Source organism: Somniosus microcephalus, chromosome 4, assembly GCF_052327205.1.
Source record: "Somniosus microcephalus isolate GS21.2 chromosome 4, FLI_Smic_1.0, whole genome shotgun sequence".
Lineage (NCBI taxonomy): Eukaryota > Metazoa > Chordata > Chondrichthyes > Squaliformes > Somniosidae > Somniosus > Somniosus microcephalus.
Genome location: NC_140990.1, coordinates 121,369,006 through 121,390,289, shown reverse-complemented (window position 1 = coordinate 121,390,289; position 21,284 = coordinate 121,369,006). Strand labels below are relative to the sequence as shown.

Here is a 21,284-nt window from a genome sequence, read left to right as displayed (position 1 = left end):
GGAAATTTCTGCTCATCCAATTCTAGATGTGGGACAAACACCATCACAATCAAAGGCAGTGGAAGGATTGAGAGTGGTGATGTTGAGCTCGAGCTGGGTGCCTTCAGCATACATGTGAAATCTGATTTTGGATGATATCACCGTGTAGCAGCTAATAGATGAGTATTAGGAGGGCACCAAGGATAGATCCTCTGGAGACTCCAAAGGTAATGGTGAGGGCGCCGGAAGAAACGCCATTGCAGGAGATTCTCTGTCTAACAGTGGATAAGTAAGCGTGACACCAGGCAATCGGAAAACTTGATGAGTAATTGGCGTTCTAAAGGGGGGCCGGATGTTCGTCCAACTTTATTCACTCCTTTCTACAAGTAGATATCTCATTGGCCAATTGTAAATCACAGGAGCTCCGGAAGCTGCCAAGAACGGTGAGGATTAGTGCAACCTGATTCAAAGCACCCGTAATGTCTCTAAAAATGAGGAATGGAAAGGTGCTGCACAGGTGCAATAGTAGACAAGGGACACCAGATATATCTGGATCAAGTTGTAAATCATCATCAGGAGGATAAAACGCACACAAACAAAGATTCTGGAAGACAGAAGGTTTTCATTCTGCATTTATTGCAATTAGCGGAGCCACATACAGACTAAAGCGCCATTTCCTATTTATCCAATAACGTCACTGAACCTTTCAAGGGATCTACAAAAATGTTGCAACTTGTATAAACGGTACTAAGATTATTCGTGTTTTTCAGATTCTAACCATATTTATCCCCCGTTGACTGATATTAGTTTAATATATTAGTGAACAATCTTAACAATCGCTCTCTGATCTGGAGGGTGACAGTGAGGTTGGATGAATGGGAGATTCGCTGACTCAGATGCTCAAACAGTGATGAACAGAACAGCGGTAACACTTCTATAGGAAACAGCTACTCAACCAGGGGGGGTTATGCACACGATTTAAAACTGTCGGTTAGGACAAGTGAAACATTCACTAAAGTAGGTTTACCGTGAGATTTATTTATACTTCTGATTAAATTCATTTTGAGGGACGGGTGTCCCACTAAACAAGAGTAAGTGGTGCCGCTATTCCACTCCGCCGCGGTCAGTCTCAGTCTGCTGCCAATGGAGCTGGAACCGCTTGTCTTCTCGGTGTCTGGTTGGCCCGGGTAAGCTGAATCCAAAAGGGTGTCATTGGCCATCCAAGCGATGTAAATCTCGGCGGGGTAAAATCCGGTGACTAGACACACCAGGGTAGCCGTCTTCTCGGTGTCAATCTCGTCCGCCGATGGAGGCAGGACGTAGACTTTAGGAGGATACATTTCACCAACTGCAAAGAGAGGAATATTTGTTAAACTGAGCCTGTCTCTTGTACGATATTCATTTCACATCCCCCTCTATTAATAATGTTGCACACTTGGGCCTTTGAAATTGTTTCCAATCTGTGAGAGTTTACATATTTCTCTGTGCGGTCAGGGATGTCTTTCATGTTCCTTCTTTAGGTGCTTTTTATTGTGGGCTGATGTTAGTTTGTAACGAGTTGGAGACAATCACATATTTAAGAATCACCGACACTGTTGGGACGCAACAGTTTCAAACCGTTTATATTTTTCATGCTAATCTTTACCCGTGTGGTGAATGGCAAGTGATCCCAGGCTATATTTCACTGACTATATGAACATTTAATGTAGACACCGGATGATTTTTTCCGACCATTGACCATCGGATCAGTCTCGGAACGAGTATTTTCTGTGCTTACCCTTTACTTTTCTGGTGGAAATTTTCAATGGTGTTGGCAATTCACTGTCTTCTACGAAGCAGAGATATTCAACCCCACTGTCCCACTCTGCCCTGGTGACTTTCAGTTTGCTAACGATGGCGGTTTTACTTCCACTCCACTCAGGAGTCCGAGTCTCGACTCCTTCCGTTCTCCGACTCCCATCCACTTGCCAAGACACGCTGACGTTCTCTAAATCACTGTAAACAACTTCACAAACAATGGTCGCTGTCCGTTGGGTCCAAATCTCTTCAAAGGGAGGGTTCAGTATGTTGACAGAAATGTCTGCCTCATGACAATCATCTGGAAAAAGAGGGAGTGGTTATTTCAAACTGTCAGGTTGAAACCACGGGTAACAACAAATGCAACACACTCACAGAGATGTTAAATAATTCCACTTACTGTAGTGAGCTATGAGTTTTCTCAGGTTATTGCTGCTTAGCTAATAAGATGGCACAGCACCCTTCTGCACTCATTGCTTTCGTCCCTCTGGCTTCTTTGGTGATGTCTTCAATAATATTGCCGATCATTTATGCCACAGCTCGAGTTTTGTCCTGCCTGGGATTTAATGGGGGCTAATTGTCCCCGCTCCCGTGATTCAAACCTTCACCCATCACACAGACTGATGCTGGAGGCCAAACGCTGCCCTGTGCTCTGTATGTGACGCGTTACAATACAGCTCGACAAAAGTGACTAAAAGTTCTCTCTATTCCAGTCCTAAAAGTTGCGTCTGAAATGAGCTCGTCCAATGGGAAATATGCCCTCAGCATCAGCACCAATTTGCAGCTGTTCTGCATCATTTGACACCGATTTCGCTTCTCACTTAGAGAGTGGAATGTGTTTAGAAACAACATAGGAGCTACCACTCAGGACTAGGAAGGAGCGCTGTTGCGAAAGCTGAGGTTGAAGACACCATTTTTTGAAGAGTGTAAAGTGAGACAGTCTATAATTTTACCATGAGATATCTGACCGGAAGGACTCAATATTGACATTAGTCACAGAGGGAAGATCTTCTCTAGTATCCGTACCTTGACAACTGAAAGGGAATTAATACCAGAAATTGGAAAACATGCGTTCAGTTTTAAAGTAAAATTGCCCTCTCGAAGTAGAAATCCTTCCTTTCTTTATGCATGACAAAAACATCTAAAAGAATGAACATTGTCCCCCTTTGTTCTGACTAAAAGCTTAATGTATTACTTGAAAGTGATAGAAGCTGCCTTCATTATATTCCATAGGACGTCAACTCTGAAATTCACAGCACCCCCAAAATGACGTGTCCATTGCACAAGTCCAACATTGTAACTTTGTTTTGTAATCTTACAATAACATTGGTTTCAATGATACTAATGCTCCGGAGGAGAGTGTAGTAGAAGCTGTTGCTGGACTGATTATAATCACTTCCATTGTCTCCCCTCCCAAACTCTCACATGTTCTTTTCTACTGGGATCCCTGATTGATTCGCGTTCAGTTAGCATACCTTTAGAAAACAGTGGGACATACTTCACAGTGTATGTTACAAGATCACTCCTTTTTGAAGGGTTTGGCATTCTTCATTACCAAAGATTACTCTCCTTTGGCAGTAAAACAAAATGTTAGGAGGATGAGCAGATTTGAAAATGTCAGATGGCTGATTGTAATAAAATGAATCATCTCCACAAGTTTAAACAGTAAACCGAGTTTCAACACGGAGCTACTTTGAAGCAATCAACAGCAGACATTTCACGTGTAGGAAATGGGCTGATTTCAACACTGAAATCTTCACCCCAGTCTTCTAAAATAAAGAGCATGGGCAACTTTACATTCATTTCCTGTCGGTTTACTTACAACTCTGTGAAGCGGCACAAGGACCTTAAAGGTGCTAATTAAATGCCTGCTGTTGTTGTTACTCCGGTACAGGCTCCACTGAGGAAGGTCGCCTTGAGTATCTCTCTCAAGTGGCCATTCTTAGTGGATCCGCAGAAAGACTGAGTATCAACAGCCTATTCCACAGTGAAATCATCAGTGCCCCGTCCAGTCCTGCCCTCAACAGAGGTACAAGCATGCTGACTTCCACCAGGCCTCCTCAGGTCGGAGGAAGAGAAAAGAACGGGTGTCTCCTCAGTGACCCGGATGTGCCTAGGCCACTGCAACTTCCAAAAAGGCACCAGTTGAGATCAGTTCTCTCAGCAAAGACCGGCGGCGGAACACAGGGGCTTCTTAGTGTACATGGCTCGTCTTTACACTGAACAGGTGCTTAGCAGTCGGAGGAGCTCGAGTATTAAGAGTTTATGACTACGCCTAACAGCACTATTTGCCCTATTGTATCGTCTGCTTTCCTCACTGCTGTTTGAGATCTGTTGGTCACCCTCCGGTACCTCAGCCAATGGAATATGCTGCGGGTGTCCGCGTACACAGTGAGTATCAGCAGGCTGTTGTATCGCGAGGGCATCGCATACAAGTTCTACCGTGCCGTCACCAGAATGATCCCAGGCACAGTTACCATAGATCAGGAGCGGAACCCGGCGCTTTGCTACTTCGTCAATTTAGGGACACTGAGACCGATTATAAGGCCCCGAAAGCCACCAGGTGAAATCAACGAACTCAGCAGAAAACGGGAATCCAACCTAAGATCTAGGGAAGTTTGAATGCTTCCCCGTCCTTGCACGGGGATGCTGGGCCCATTATTGTGCAAACATTTTGATTTGATTGAGTAAAAACAGTTAGAGATGAAAAGGTGAGCACAGGAGCCGAGTTTGTAATCAGCAAAACTGAAGGTCACATAATTGGGTTCAGAACACGAAGACATTATTTGTCTCCGCCTGTGCCATCGAACGCTGGCGGTGCAGAAGATTTGAATGCTTGAAACGTACAAAGTTACTCAAATCAATTGGTTGCGCCCCCTGATAACTGGCTGATTTTGTCTTTTAATTCACTGCCTGCAACCACTCAGTGTTGTGACAGACCTAAGTCAGGAAGTGCAGAGTGAAGCAAACACCATTCAAAGTCTAATCCCCACATAGTGTGGGGCACGGTGTGTTTTTAGCCACTGCATATTGCTGTTTAAAGACAGCCCACGATCACCAGGGCACCGTGCAGTGAAGCTAGCAAATTCTGATCCCGTACCCTTCTGACCATTGGTCCTCACATAGCTTGTGGCGGCGCACATATTGCTCGCTGATCATTTTATTGTCTACTTGCCGCCTGTGAGTTAAGAGCGCATTAATTGATGTCCATATGGTTTGTTATACCTGTACCCTAGAGTGATCTGTTCACTAGGGCTTGTGTTGTTCAATGTTGGCCTTAGATCTAAGTACAAAGTGCTGATTGTGTGAATATATTTTGAGGAACTGTCCCTACCTTTCGGGCTGCTGATGGTCCCCTTCACGTTGGATTGCGAAGGTGGATGTGAGGCGGCACAGGTGTATGTTGATCCACTCATCCATTCCGCTGAAGGTAAAGTGAGGAGGCTCCTTGTGCTGAAGGTCTGGTCCTGTTCAAGAGCACTGTGAAAAGTGGTGACGTTCTGGCTCAAAGCAGCTCCGCCCTTCTCCCAGGAAATGGATATTTTGTCCGGGTAGAATCCTCTTATCAAACAGGTGAGAGTAGCGGCGCTCGTAGTTTGAATCTCCTCTGGCGATGGAGGCAGGAGGCGGAGCTTTGGCTCTACTGGCTCGACTGTAACAGAAGTTCACCCAGTGTTAGTCTCCCATCCACTGCCACGCGAAAACAAGGCTGTAGATTTTTACCCACCTTTTGCCTTTCCTGTTCGTTTTGATACCGCAGTCGATGATTGGCCCTCCTGTGCTGAACACGAGTATTCAACCCCGCTCTCCCATTCTTCTACGCTGCTGGTCAAGCGGCCGATGGTCAAGTACTGGTCTCCATACTTTGTAGCTGGTTCGGTCAGAACTCCTTCAGTCCTTATCTTTCCATCCACTGTCCAAGAGATTGCAACCTCCGTGGGAACTGTAGAGACCACTTCACACACCAGTGTGGCTGTTTTATTGATCCAAATGTCTTGCACGGAAGGATCTCTGAGGAATACTGCGAGCTCTGTCAGTGAGAAACCAGAGGTTCAGAACCGGGGCAATGTTTTAGTGTTAACGATTTCGGACCATTAACAAGGATTTTAATTTCAATGATAATCGATAGCATGGCAAGATGGGATCATGTCTCTCACTGATTATTATTGAATTTAAAACATTATTTTGTTTTTTCCACTTGTGTGGAGTCGCATCATAACTTTGTACAACTCAACTAAACTGAGAGAGCGACAGAGAGATATAAAGAGGAGAGAGATACAGAGACAGAGAAAAACAGAGACATAAAGAGACAGAGACATAGGGAGAAACAGAGAGATAGAGAGACAGACAGAGAGACAGACAAGCAGACAGACAGAGGCAGAGAGAGAGGGACAGACAGAGACAAATATATAAAGAGAGTGAGAGAGACGGGCGGACAGAGAAATAGAGACAGAGAGAGAGATACATAGGAAAAACAGAGAGACAGAGAGACAGACAGTTACAGGGAGAGATGCAGAGAAAGAGGGACAGACAGAGATGGATATATACAGAGAGTGAGATAGACAGGCAGTCAGAGAGTCAGGCAGAGACAGAGTGAGAGGCAGAGAGAGCGAGAGAGAGACATATATAGGGAGAGCAGGGTGTTGGGGAGGGGAGGGGAGAGACAGGGACATCAGGGAGGGGAGAGAGACAGAGAAAGTGAGTCCGAGGCAGACATTGAGAGATAGAAAGTGTGATAGAGGGGGACAGAGAGACAGAGACTGACAGAGAGACAAAGATAGATATAGAGAGGAAGACAGAGAGAATGAATGAATTCTACAGGGTAGAAGACATTCGGTCCATCGTGTTTGGGAGCTCCCTGAAAGTGCTCTCCATTTAGTCATATGCCCCTGGCCCTTACCCATGCATTTTTAAAGAATATCTTTAAAAGAAAGAACAGTTTATGGTTGCCTGGTTTTGTGATCGTATCTGTCGGTTTAATCTAGTGACAGATTTATCTCGCTGTCTAACTCTCTCTCTCTCTTTCTCTCTCTCTCTCTCTCTCTCTGTCTCTGTCTCACTTTCTGAATCTCGCTCTTTCTCTCTCTCTCTGTCTCTCTCTCTCTTACTCTCTCACTCTCTCTCTCTGTCCTTTTTTGCTCCATCCCTCTCTCACCCGTTTCATTTTTGTGCTGATATCTAGCAGCAACTACAATAATTTCTCACAAGTGTAACGAGTAATGGAGCCGCACTGTTAAAATTTGATCCTCATTGTGTAAAATATGCCCAACGCTCTGTCTTTCTGTTCTGTTTCGCCCGGATTGATTTGGTAAATGAATTCAATAGGGTGTATCACAATCCGTTATAAATTGCTTATAATATCATAAAAGATTATGCTAGATGTGTTCGGTGACCGCAGCACAATATTCGTGTATGTTTCAAGGCTTCTTAGAACTGCTTTTTGCAACAACCACCAGGCAGCGAGAGCCGTCAGGTACCACAGCCATGCCGAAGAAACTTAGAATGATAGAATGAGACAGGACTGAAGGGGGCCATTCGGCCCATCCTGCCTGTGCCAGCTCTTTGAGCGATCGCCTTCAGTTACCTCGGCCATTGCCTCTGAAACAAATCCAAATATCTTTACAGTAGCATTTCACTGCCCCTGAAACTGGCAATGAACTCACTCAGGACCAGTTCAGGGAAATTTATTCCTCATCGGTAAATTATCACTATAACATCCCAATTAATCCAATACTGATAAAGAAAGTGAGAATGTTTCATCTGTGCAAGCTTGTGAATTGGTTACATTTGCTCACCTGATGTTGATCTAATTTCTTTCCGCTGGTTACTGCTGGTTGGAGAGTGGGACACTTGGCAGCTGTACACGGAACCGCTGGCCCATTCCTGCAGGGGGACTTGAAGAAGGCTCGTGGAGCTAAAATCTCCTTTCGAATTTTTAACTGGGGTTGATGTAGTAAAGCCAGACCGTATGGCATTTCCGTTCTTCTCCCAGCTCACTCCAATGCTTTCTGGCTGGTATTCGTTGATGAGGCAAACCAGTTGCACAAAACCCTTTTCTCTCAGTTCGTCAGTTGCAGAGTAGATGAGACTGATGATTGGTGGAGTACGTTGAGGTGCTAAAATTACAAAAAAGGTCTTACTCTCTCCATAATGACGATCAGACCATTTCTACCATGTGCTGGCCAATATGTATCCCTCAACCAACGTATAAAGCGGATGATCTGGTCATTATCACATTGCTGTTTGTGGGAGCTTGTTGTGCGCAAATTGACTGCCGTGTTTCCTACGTTACAGCAGTGACTGCATTTCAAAAAGTTCGCCATTTCCTGTAAGGTGTTTTGGGATGTCCTGAGGTCGAAAAGGCGCGATTGAAATTCATGTCTTTCTTCGTTTATGTATTGAACTTATTGTCAGTTGCTATTTGTCGTTTCTTTTATTTCCCTTAACATCGCTGTGAAATTTGACACCACCTGAAGTACTTTGAAAAATAGTGTCCAGCTATTGAGTAAGATAATGGCACAGAAATTCGGGTCTCCACGGGTGAGTAGGCACGGGGTACTCACCCGTAAGCCCAATGGAAATGCCGGTTTCCTGTATGCACTGCGCATGCGTGGGAAATCGCACGTCCGTTCCCCTGAAAGCAGGGGTTCAGAGGACGAACGCAAGCGCAGGAGAGGCTGCACGTGCGCATCGAACTTACTTTTTTTGCAGGTTTTCCCGGGAGTGTAAGTCTCCAGAAGTTAGACATGAAAAAAGCAGTCGCAAGGCCTGCTTTTTAGAAGGTAAGTGGTGAATTAATTAAAATTAAAACATTTTTTCCACAGGTTTATTATTTTTAAATATTTAAAGAAAGGTAAGTTTATTTTTAGCCCCGTTAGAAAATGTAATTAATCTTTTCAAAAATTTAAATTATTGTTTAAAATAGTTATTTCATGCAACTTATAGTTTATTTTCACAAATGTGATAGTTTCTTTTGAATTTATTTGAAGATTTAGTGATTTTTGGAGCTTGTAGTATTTATAGGTTGGACAGGTCTTCCTGTCAAACTTATGAATTAAGCATTCCCAGCTACCATTGGCTCTCCATGGTCCAAGTGATCCCAGGGGATGCATTGAACTAACTGCGCCTCTGGGATACGCAAGCACTGCGTGCTGGCAGTTGGAGGAGGCCCAGGATCGCAATTCCACGGGGCCCGACAGATCAACGGCCGGCGAGCAAGGTAAGTGCAGGTCGGGGGCTTGCACACGCGGGAAGCCCCCGACCCGAATTTCTGGGCCAATGCGATTGGCTCGCAGGCACAGTCTCGGCAATACTTAACACACAGGGTGATATATAAGAGATTATTATTGAAATTAACCGCATCTGAAATGTTACAAATCCATTCACCTTCAACAATATATTATTGTTTTACTAGTTGCATTGTTTTATTACGGAAAAGGACAAAGTCCAAGGCCACAATCTGACAAGGGATGTTGCTAATTGGCGTTGCCACGTTCCCAGTGACTCTCTATTTAACACACTACAGTTTACTATTGCAGTGTGGCTGTGGTGTATTGAAGCTGGGAGGTAATGTGGCGATATTACAGTGGGTGTGTTGGGATAAAAATGTTCTGGTAATGAATGAACATTCAAATAATGTTCTGATCACTTGTTAATTTCGGAGTGAAAGATGATCAATGCACCTTGCCGAAAACATCCGCACTTTCGATGTGGCGTGCTCTGACGGTCAGATATTATATGTATATCGATTATTGTTACCAATAACCTACTTTAATTTTCATGCTTATGGAGCAGTTTGATTTCGTTACTCGGAGATCAGAGACAGCAGTGAGGTTTTGGTAATGTTAGCTGAGGGACCGATAGAATCCTAGCATTTACATCACTGAAGGATTCATTCAGCCCAGGGCGCCACTGCCGGCTCTATGCAAGACCAAGAGCAATCCACTTTGGAGTAGAAACTCCGCTGCGCCCCTGGTGGCGAACGTCGGGAGCGCACATGGAGCAATTGCCCATTCCCGGCCTGTATTTTATATCTATGCACTATGGTGAATGGAGAATCAGGGCTGGAATTGCGCAGTTCCCGCAGCAGAAATGTTATCCTTAAGTCCTATTTCCCTTTCCTTTCCCCATACTTCGAGCTTAATATATTTGTCTACCTCCTTTTTAAATGAATGTGCTGATTCTGCTACCACTGCTGTTTCTGGTAGGACGTCCCGTGTCCTAGCAACCCTCTCCAAAATAAAATAACTCTCATTATCTTTCTCTTCGTTCTTTGGCTGATGATTTTGAAATTATACCCTTTAGTTACCGACCAATGCAAGTAGATTATTTCCATTTAGCTGATCAAAAGGCTTCATAATTTTACTGCCTCTTACAGTTTGTTCTCATGAAAAGAGCACAAGTTTCACTTTATGCCTTAACCACCGACTCCATTCTCCTCCATGTCCACTGTCTCAGGCCCAACCAGACTGTTTGCAACCTCCACGTCAAACTTCAATCTGAGCTGAGCTTTCGACTCCACATCCTCGCCGTCGTCAGTGCTCCTATTTCTTCCTCCGTTACATTGCTCGATTCTGCCCCTGCTTCAGCCTATCGGCTGCTGGAAACTCATCCATGCCTTTGTCACTTCTAGACTTTAATATTCCAACGCTCTCCTGGCTGGTCTCCCAACAGTCACCCTTCGTAAACTAGAGCTGATCCAAATCTTTGCTGTCTGTAACTTAAGTCACATCAAGTACTCGCTGACCTGCATTTACATCTTATCCTTGTGTTATCTCTGTCAGATCTTCCAGTCCTAAAACCCTCCGAGATATCTGCACTCCTGCAACTGTGGCCTCTTGCGCATTTCTGATTTCCATTTCTTCACCACTGGTGGCCATGCCTAGATCCTAAGCCCTGGATTTCTCTCAATAAACCTCTACACCGCTCTTCTCTCTATCCTCATTTAAGATGCTCCTGAAAACAGACCTCATTTCCAAGCTTTTTGTCACCTGTCCTAACATCCCCTTTTGTGTCTCGCTGTCAAATTTTCTTCAGCAAGCCTCCTGAGAAGCGTCTTGGGACGTTTTACTGCAATAAATACATTATATAAATACAAGTTGCTGCTGTTGTTATGTTGTTCTCATAACTAAAACTTCTCATCTTAGTTATTATCTCGGTGAATCCCTTCTGCACCCTGTCCATTGCCGTGACAGCCTTCCTAAAGTAAGGCACCAAAACGGGACACAATCTTTAACTTGGGCCTACACAAAGATTTTTAAATGTATGCTTATCTTTCCTTTCTCGTTAACATTCACTACCTCTGATGAGAAAGTCGAGAATCCCGTACGTTGATTTAACAGCCTTCCACTTTTAAAGATCTGTCTGTCTGAACACCCGTGTCTCTCTATTCGTCTTCACCTTTTAAAGCGTTACAATTTAATGAACATTTTACCTAATTCTTCCTCTCAAAATATATCACTTTATATTTTGCACATTGCATGTCATCTGACATCTACCTGCCCAATCTACTAAACTGTCTGGGAACTGCTGAATTCCTTTACAAATTATGACATTGAGCCTCCTATACTCGAATCCTATTACGTATAGTTCGAATACGGACCCTTTAGGAACACTCGAGCTTACATTCTGCATTCCGATTTTACTTTATTAACCACTGCCCTCTGCTTTATGTCCTTTAGTGAAGCTCTTACCGAAGGTTCTAAACTCTCTTCAATAATAAGCACCTGTACTTTATCAACGAATCCGTTATGTGGCATTGTATCAACCGCTTTTTGAAAATCAATATACACAACATCTACTGCATTTGCTTTATTTACACGCTCCATTATTCTGTAGGAACATGAATAGGATATTCAGCCCCGCGAGCCTGTTCTGCCATTCAGTGTAATCAAGGCCAAAGTGTATCTTAACTCCATCTACGCGCCTAAGTTCCGTAAACCTTAATACCCATACATGACAAAAATCTATCGATGTTATTTTTGCACTTTTCAATTGACATAAGCTCAACAGCCTTCTGGAGGAAAGAATTCCAGATTTCCTCTGCAAATTTGTGAAGAAGTGCTTCCGGATTCATCCCTGAATGGTCTATCTCTAATTTTAAGTTTGTGTCCCCTGGTTCTTGACTCTCCCAGGAAATATTTTCTCTCTATCCGCACTATCAAATCCTTTAATCATCTTAATGATCTCAGTTAAATCACCCTTTAATCTTTTATATTCAAGGGAATAGAAGCCTAGTCTCTGCGACCTATCCACATAATTTAACATTTTTAGCCCTGGTATAATTCTGGTGAATCTGCACTGCACCCCCTCCAAGGCTAATATATCCTCCCTGAGGTGTGGTGCCCAGAACTGAACTGGAAATGTACAGAGTTCTTCGAAGAACTCTATGTATCTGTCAGGGAGAACTTGCCTTTTACAGACCCGTGATCAGTGTCTTTAATTAAACGACGTCTCTTTTAGTGAATGTTAATTTCTGACTATAGAAAATGACCCACTACCGGCGATTGGCTGACTACCCCACAGTTATACTTCTCTCCCTTCTTGAACAAAGATATTATAGTACTCCTCTGGCACAAGTTTGATATCCTCGGATGTTTGGAAGTTTGTGGTCAGAGCATCTACTTTTTGCTACATGTCTGTTCTCAACATTCTAGGATACAGGCCATCTTTTGACTTTCATCATTTTTTTCAGCACCCCTTCCTTATCTATAGTTATCATATTAAGCTGCTCCGCATCCTCCCCTTGCACCTTTCAAATCCCACTAACGCATTTTTTGTAAAAGCCGAGACAAAGTCGTTGGTTAGCATCTCCTTCATTCATTCATCTTCCTGAAGAAGATTCCATTCTTCATCTTTAATATAATCCTTGCTTTAGATTTCTCACATGGCACTTTTTAACTCTCCTCTTAGTTTTTCTACTTATCCAAGGGACTTCACAATAATATGCTCCATAACCTTCCACAACTTCCCAATAACCTCCTCAAAATTTCAGGAATCTCTTTGTGCAATACTAAAGGTTAGATTTTTGGAGTCCTCACATGTAACATTCGGCCATCGCAAGCTTGCAGGTAGTGGTCCTATTGAAGAAGTGCTTTAACTCACATAGAATGACATGACAATGATGCAAGTTGTGCATATTGTAGCAGGAGCGTTAAGAATAAACCAATAGGGAGAGAAGTGACTGTGATAAACAAAGCACTTTATGAATTGCTGATCAGCACAAATAAGAAATTGCATGGAGAACTATTCTGGCAAATGAGCAAAGCATTAGAAAGCTACAAATTATTAATCTAATGCCACATCCGAAGGGCTCAGTGAATACACCAAGGAGAATTTGAAGGCAAGGCTCCAAATACAAATATATTTATTTAGGTAATCAGTGATTGTTTCTTCTCACTATATATGTGACAGGCTACCAAAGCATATCGTATATGCTAGCTTTACCATTAATATTTATCCCTGTCACAAACTCTGTTCCTGGACCACTAATTCTACCCATGTCCCTGGCCACGGTCTCAGGCACAAGCAAACTCTTTGCAGCCTCTGCATGCACTTCATAATGGAGCCTCATATCGTTTCACCCCATATATTTCCATCGCAATGATTGTCTACATCAGCCTCCGTAACATCACCCGCCTGCAATTCTATTTCAAATCCCCTGCAACTGGAACCGTCAGACATGCCTTCCTCTCCTTTGGTTCCTGCAATGCTCTACCTGCCATCTTTACATCTCCCGCCATGCAGAAACATCGGTTTATCCAAATCACTGCTACCCCTATCCAATCTACACCAGTTCCAATGGACCACCAGTCCCGTCTGCACTGATCCTTATTGCGTTCGAATGCCTTAAATTTAAAATTGGTGTCCTTGTCTTTACCTCTCTCCTTCTGTAACCTTCTTTAGCCCTGAACCCCCCGCCACAGGTTAAGTTAAATACGCGCGGTATAAATGCAAGTGTTCTTGCTGACTTCAGGAACTGGTTTGTAACTTGAACGTTGCAGAATAATTATTGTTATATTCGAGATTTCTCTCAATTGTGAGGCCAAGGAACAACATTACGAGTCTAAATACATTGTACAAAATACAAATTCTGAAGCTGTCGGGAGCGTTACAGTGAAAATAAATGGTGAAACTTTGGTCAAAGCTAGATCAACGGGAAAAGATGGAATCTGCTTAAGGATGTTACAGGTGATGAAGAAATTAATTATAGGGCAAGGTTTACCATTCTGCATTTCTAGCACAGATGAGGGTCACATATCTGGAATTTGTACAATCCCAGCCCTATTAATGTCAATGGACTGAAAACCAGGTGCTGGGAGTGTGCCGTCTCCCATTCGTTTGAAAGAAGCACACAATACAGAACACAATGGTTTCGTGGAAGTTCACAAGGCCGGGGCTAGTTTATTAAAATCACACTCCAGTATTCAGGACTCTGCTGCTCACAATCTGCCAACCAGCAAAATGAAGAGATGGGCAATTGTTCTGAAGCATCAGACGGAATTTGCAATATGTACTGTGGGCTAGAGGGGTTTCTAGTCCTGAATGTGTTACAGTGAAATGTACAAACAAAGGAAATACACTTCAAATATGCAAGGAACTGAACATAGGCAGGATTGGGCTGGGTCCGTCCAAGAGCCTTGAAAATAATGGCAGCTGAAAAAATGGAACTGTCAGAGAAAAGGGGATGAATCTTAAATTACAACTGATGAAGTTTTACAAAAGGCTGAGTGAAGACAATGACACAGGCCTTTAAAACAATGACAGAGGAAGTAATGAAATGTCGAGGTGGAAGTAAACACGTCATGAAGCTGGACAACGACTATAAATACAGGCACTAAATTCCCAATCGTTGGCTAAGTTGGAAGATTATATAAAATTACTACCTTATGATAGTGTGAATGTGTATATCATTGACAGAGACATTAATACCATTGCTTCACTCGTTGTGTTCAGTCATAGGAGGAAATGAAGGAAATTAACTCTAAAATCATCGTTGCCCATCTCTGGGAGCCAGGCTTATAGAAACATAGAAACATAGATGATAGGAGCAGGGTTAGGCTTTGGGCCCCTCCAGCCTGTTCCGCCAATTAATGAGATCATGGCTGATCATCCAAATTCAGTACCCGGTCCCTGCTTCTCCCCATATCCCTTGATCCCTTTAGCCTTAAGAAATATATCTAATTCCTTCTCGAATATATTTAATGAATTGGCCTCAACTGCCTTGTGTGTTAGAGAATTCCAGAGGTTCACCACTCTCTGGCTGAAGAAATTCCTCCTCATCTCAGTCCTAAATGGCTTAACCATTATCCTTAGACTGTGACCCCTGGTACTGGACTCCGCCGCCATCAGGAACATCCTTTTGCATCTAGTCTGTCTAGTCCTGGTAGAATTTTATAAGTTTCAAAGCGATCCCCTCTCATTCTTCTAAACACTAGCGAATATAAGCCTAATCGACCCAATCTCTCCTCATACGTCATTCCTGCCATCCCAGATATCAGTCTGGTGAATCTTCGCTGCATTCCCTCCATGGCAAGAACATCCTTCCTCAGATAAGGCGACCAAAACTGCACACAATACTCAAGGTGTGGTCTCACCAAGGCCCTGTACAACTGCAGCAAGACATCCGTGCTCCTGTACACTAATCCTCTCCCTATGAAGGCCAACATACCATTTGCCTTCTTAACCACCTGCTACACCTGCTTGCTTACCTTCAGTGACTGGTGCACAAGGACACCCAGGTTTCGTTGCACCTCCCATTTTCCCAATCTATTGCCCTTCAGATAATCATCTGTCTTCCTGTTTTTGCCACCAAAGTGGATAATCTCGCATTTATCCACATTATACTGCATCTGCCATGCTTCTGCCCAAACTCCCAACCTGTCCAAATCATACTGGAGTTTCTCTGCATCCTCCTCACAGCACACACGCCCACACAGCTTTGTGTTGTGCAAACTTGGAGATATTACATCTAGTTCCCTCGTCTAGATCATTTATATATATTGTGAATAGCTGGGGTCCTAGCAATGATCCCTGTGGTACCCCACTAGTCACTGCCTGCCACTCGGTAAAAGACACATTAAGTCCAACTCTTTGCTTCCTGTCTGCCAACCAGTTCTCTATCCAAGTAGGTTCCTTGCCCCCAATCCCATGTATCTTAACTTTACACGCTGATCTCTTATGCAGAACCTTATCGAAAGCCTTCTGAAAGTCCAAATACACCACATCCACTGGTTCTCCCTTATCTATTCTACCAGTTACTTCCTCAAAAAATTCCAGTAGATTAGTCAAGCATGATTTACCTTTTGTAAATCCATGTTGACTTTGTCCGATCCTGTCACTGTTTTCCAAGTGCTCTGCTATTACATCTTTCATAATGGTCTCTAGCGATTTCCCCACTACTGATGTCAGGCTTACCAGTCTATAATTCCCCGTTTTCTCTCTACCACCCTTTTTTTTTAATAGTGGGGTTACATTAGCTATCCTCCAATCCATGGGAACTTGACTCTCGACTCAACTTAATGCTTGACTCTCCTCCTTTCACTGTTCTACTAGAGGTGTGAACCCATTTTAAATAAACCAGTTAAGGCCTAGGCTAATTTAGCGGATAGAGTAAAGCGGTTGGCCCTGTAATGTCACATGGGAAAGGTGCTTGTTTTAGCGCTGTTTAAACTGGGGAGTCCCAGTTGTTTGGGGAGAGAATTCCATGATGGAACTATCCCCATGGAGCCGTGTAAATGAACCAATCAGCCTTTCTCAACGCGCATATCCTCACCTTCTTAGAACGTATTTCCTTTCGCTCAGTGATGTGTTCTAACTCTGCGAGGAAACCCTGAACCTCAGCAATGTTTCTGTTCCAATCTGTATCCCAACGCACCCTTCAAATAAACATTGTTCTTCTCATATTACTGACTCCCACAGTTTCGGGGTTTTTCACAAGACATGTTCTCAGGTCAGGGGCCACTCTGATCAGCTGATCTGTCGTCCTGTAATATTCGTGGTGTACCTTCTTCTTCAGAAACAGTGTGGAGCAGCTTCACCAGACCTGGAACTATTTGGTGGGATATTCACGGTGTACCTTCTCCTGTGGAGAGTGTGTGGAGCAGCTTTACCTGACCTGGAACTATTTGGTGGGATATTCGCAGTGCATCTTCTCCTCTGGAGAGAGTGTGGAGCAGATTCACCTGACCTGGAACTACTTGTTGCGATGCTGCAGATCGGGTTTAAATTTGTCACGTTTTAGGATTTTGATGGTATAAATTTTTTTTCGGATTCAGTGTCCTATTGCTAACCATGTATGTGTACCCCACTCCGATCATCTGCACCGAAGGTTAACCGGCCCAATCTCCAGGCACGCGATAGCCAGACCATGGATTGTTAACAAAAAACCCTGACTCTGCACATCAACTTCGGGATTCTCCTCTCCTGGAAAAGCTGACTGAATTTACAGGCTCTCAGACCCAGACTCAGGCTCTAATTAAACTAATTGCTTCTTCAACTAACAAACGTAAACCAACATAAAAAGTACAAATAGTGAGTCAGAGACTTCACTATACTCCTCGAAACATTAAATAACGAAGATACCGCTTACTTTATTGCTATGCATATATATTAAAAAGAAATATTGCATTTATAAAGCGCCTTTCACGAACACCGGACGTACCAATGCGCTTTACATCCAATTAAGTACTTTTCGAGTGTAGGCACTGATGTAAAGTAGTAAACGCAGCCAATTTGCACACAGAAAGCTCTCACAAACAGCCATGTGAAAATGACCAGATAATCTGTTTTTGTGATGTTGATGGAGGGATAAATATTGGGCAGGACAGCGGGGGTAACTCCCCTGATCTTCTCTCGAAATAGTGCCATGGGATCGATTCACATCTATCTGAGAGAGAAGATGGGGCCCCGGTTTAACGTCGCATCCAAAAGATGGCACCTCCGACAATGCAGCGCTCCCTCAGCACTGCACTGAGTGTCAGCCTAGATTTATTGTGATCAAGTCTCTGAAGTGGGATTTCAATTAACAATCTCCTGACTCAGAGGCGAGAGTGCTACCAACTGAGCCACAGCTGACACTCAAAGCAAGCCCACTTATAACACTGTGGTTTCCAAGTTCTCTGCTGCTCGCTCAATCTTACACGCAGAGTGCGTCGATGAGCTCAAATGCAGGTGTCTAGGGGACTGGCTTCCATGTAAACAGCTTCCACAGGGTTACAGCTCGGTCACTGAAGTGTGCGCCATTAATCCAGAGCCACAAATGACAAGATTCGAAGGGACAACATATTTGCAGGATCTGCGCTGATATTAATTTAGTAGTTATTGTTTTATATAGTAAGGGGCGATTTTCGAAGGGGAAGGAAATTGTCAGGCAACATTTTATAAAATTACGCGTTGTATTCATTCCTTGGTTGCTGCAAACTTTCCTCGCCCAAGAGTTGTTTTAATTCTAAGAATCAGAAATACTGTATATCAGGGATGTACTGGGACACCTCAGTAAGGAGTAGCTTTACTGGGCTGGTTCCGTTTCAACTATTTAAACTATCACAATCTATTCAAATAACCATTTAAATAATGCATGACAGGTAATTTATATATTTAAATACAGGTTTCTTTTATTGTTGAGCAAAATCTCTTTTGAAAACCATTTTTAAGTTTATGCTAAATAAATTGACAGTGAACCTAACCGAGTCTTCAAACGAGCTTTGGCTATTGCGTTTTGTGCTTCAGGCCATTTTAACGACAAAATTAATTCTTTATAACTTCTACGATTAAAATCTTAGCAATAAAGCAGCAAGAGAGGTCACTTACCAGAGTTCACAATCAGCACGGTGCCAGCTCCGTCATACCAATAGTAACACAGTAAGTCAGCTCCCAGTCAGCCCAGTTCAAAAAGGGTCATTGAAGCAAATGTCCGGTAATAAATACACTAAAAGAACGCCACTCCTAGGTTGTTTCCGATATACTGGCGTCATTAATAAGTCTTCATTTCTGTCAGTTTCTATCCATCCAGTTATTCTTTATGTGCATGCGAAGTCCAGTAATAAATAAGATGACAATCCACTAATTTAATATCAGGGAATGCGGATAGATTTCAACCAAGGGTCGAATTGGAATTGATTTCACGCTCTATGCAGTAACATCCTTGGGTAAGAAGCACATTATGCAGCCACCTTCACGATAGGAAAACAAATAACTGTTGGAGAGGTTTGTGCTATGGCTCGATTCACTGTGTCAGTGTAGCTACACATCATTTCACACCAGCACAAGAACTCCATTGTTGCAAACATCGCAGAAAAACCTTCGGATATTCCAAGATACTAATTGAAAATTGCAGTAAATATGATTTAAATCATTGCCTTTATATTGGGATCCCCGTAGATGTTTATAATTCCCAGCCGCTCATAAAAGTCCTGGAGAAATATCAATGTTCCAGTATAAAAATGATCATAACATTGATAGAAAAATCACAGAAATTAATAGAGAAAAGGCTTTAATATGTCAGCCAGTATGTGACAGAGACAATGAGTATTTAACCGTGAGGTTATTAGCCACCGAGATCATAATCTGTATTAACTTTGTATTGAGAGGTGTGAGGACAGTTTATGTATTACGGGAATCCAAGATTCATTACTGTGGGCCATGTATACACACAGTCACAGAGACCAGTGCAAAAAGGTCCCATGTGCATTAGTACAAGAGCCTCAGGTCGAGACACTTACTGCAAAGCAGATTCTTACCTCAATACTTCTTCTCAGGCTTTCTTTTATAAACAAGAGTGCTATCCCTCCAAAACACTGAGGATCTTCTCTTCCTGGTTAAGCAACAGATAAATTGTACCCTTATAATGCCCAGCCACTCATAAAAGTCCTGGAGAAATATCAATGTTCCAGTATAAAAATGATCATAACATTGATAGAAAAATCCCAGAAATTAATAGAGAAAAGGCTTTAATATGTCAGCCAGTATGTGACAGAGACAATGAGTATTTAACCGTGAGGTTATTAGCCACCGAGATCATAATCTGTATTAACTTTGTATTAAGAGGTGTGAGGACAGTTTATGTATTACGGGAATCCAAGATTCATTACTGTGTGTAACCATGCACACAGTCACAGAGACCAGTGCAAAAAGGTCCCATGTGCATTAGTACAAGAGCCTCAGGTCGAGACACTTACTGCAAACCAGATTCTTACCTCAATACTTCTTCTCAGGCTTTCTTTTATAAACAAGAGTGCTATCCCTCCAAAACACTGAGGATCTTCTCTTCCTGGTTAAGCAACAGATAAATTGTACCCTTCTTCTTACAGCAAAGTGTGCTGATAGTTTGTGTATTGCAGGGACCGCCTCCTCTATTGCTGTGTGCTTGGGCTTTGCAGTAATACGTGGCACTGTCTGCAACTGTGAGGTCCTTGATTCGCAGAGAAAATGACTTTGCTCCCTTGTTGACTGACTCAACATATCGGCCGCCAATCGACATGCGTTCCCAGTCTGTTGTACCCGGATTTTTCCGGAACCAGGATGTGCTGTACAAACTATAGCTGGTATCAGCTAGGACGCAGTTGATGGTCAGTGATTCGCCTGTCTCTTTCGTTGCTGCCCTTGGTGTTTGGTCTACTCTTGCACCGAAGGTATCTGAATGGAGAAAATATATTTAATACATTGCGTATCTGAAACAATGCAAGAGTTTAAAGGCAGGGAAATTTCTGCAATATAGAGGCTGCTGCACAATTTTATTCAATTAACATTTACTCTCTTTATTATACAGCACTTACTTGGTAACCAGGCTAAAAGGACCGAAACCCAGATAATATTCATTGTTTCTTCACCAGCAGGGAGCACTTTAAACAGAGCGAACTCCAGACCCCAACACCGAATGCTCTGTGTAACCGTGTGTGTCTGAGCACCGACCTTATATGCCTCGAGAGACTGGGCTCATTTGCATGGGGTGGAGTGAGGGACCAATAGCAGTCAGTATACTTCACGGGCTGTGGAGGCTGCATTGTGTCCCCTATACCCATCGTCACACTGGTGGCATCTGCACCAATTAACATGAACATATCAGTGGAGATCTAGAGAACACGCTTCACAGGAACTGTGTTTGGCTTGTTTGCATCCACGCTGATTGTGTTTCCATACATTCCTAATTTAATAATTTGGCGATACTTTAAAGCTATGTTAATAATAATTTCTGCGCTTATATGTCAGCTTCACACGGTGAACGCAGCAAAAAGCGCTCTCTCAAATTATTCCTACTGAAACTCTAATTCCTTTACAGTGACAGACCGAGCGCCCGCCCCGCGGTAACCACGAACAACCAGCTTGACACCGGCTGCGTTAATAGAAACAGAACTACAGTTTGGATTGTGCTATGGTCTCTCGATCTTTAATAACCTAGTTTGTAATGTAACTGGACTTTAAGAATGCCTTGGACAAGTTACTATAGCGAACATTAAGTAACGGGTAATGGGTACAGAATTAGGGAGAGGAGAGCACACTGGATTAATAGA

The 21,284-nt window shown here is 43.1% G+C and overlaps 1 gene segment (V, D, J or C); it reads right to left on the bottom strand.

Annotated features, from left to right (window-relative positions):
* Positions 1 to 598: 598 nt before the first annotated feature.
* Positions 599 to 20,654, bottom strand: LOC147119711 (Ig heavy chain C region-like). The segment is given in 8 exon segments: positions 599 to 1,327; positions 1,757 to 2,077; positions 5,111 to 5,428; positions 5,504 to 5,806; positions 7,572 to 7,892; positions 18,586 to 18,645; positions 20,119 to 20,409; positions 20,550 to 20,654. Coding segments are annotated over 8 exon segments (2,040 nt in total).
* Positions 20,655 to 21,284: the final 630 nt, after the last annotated feature.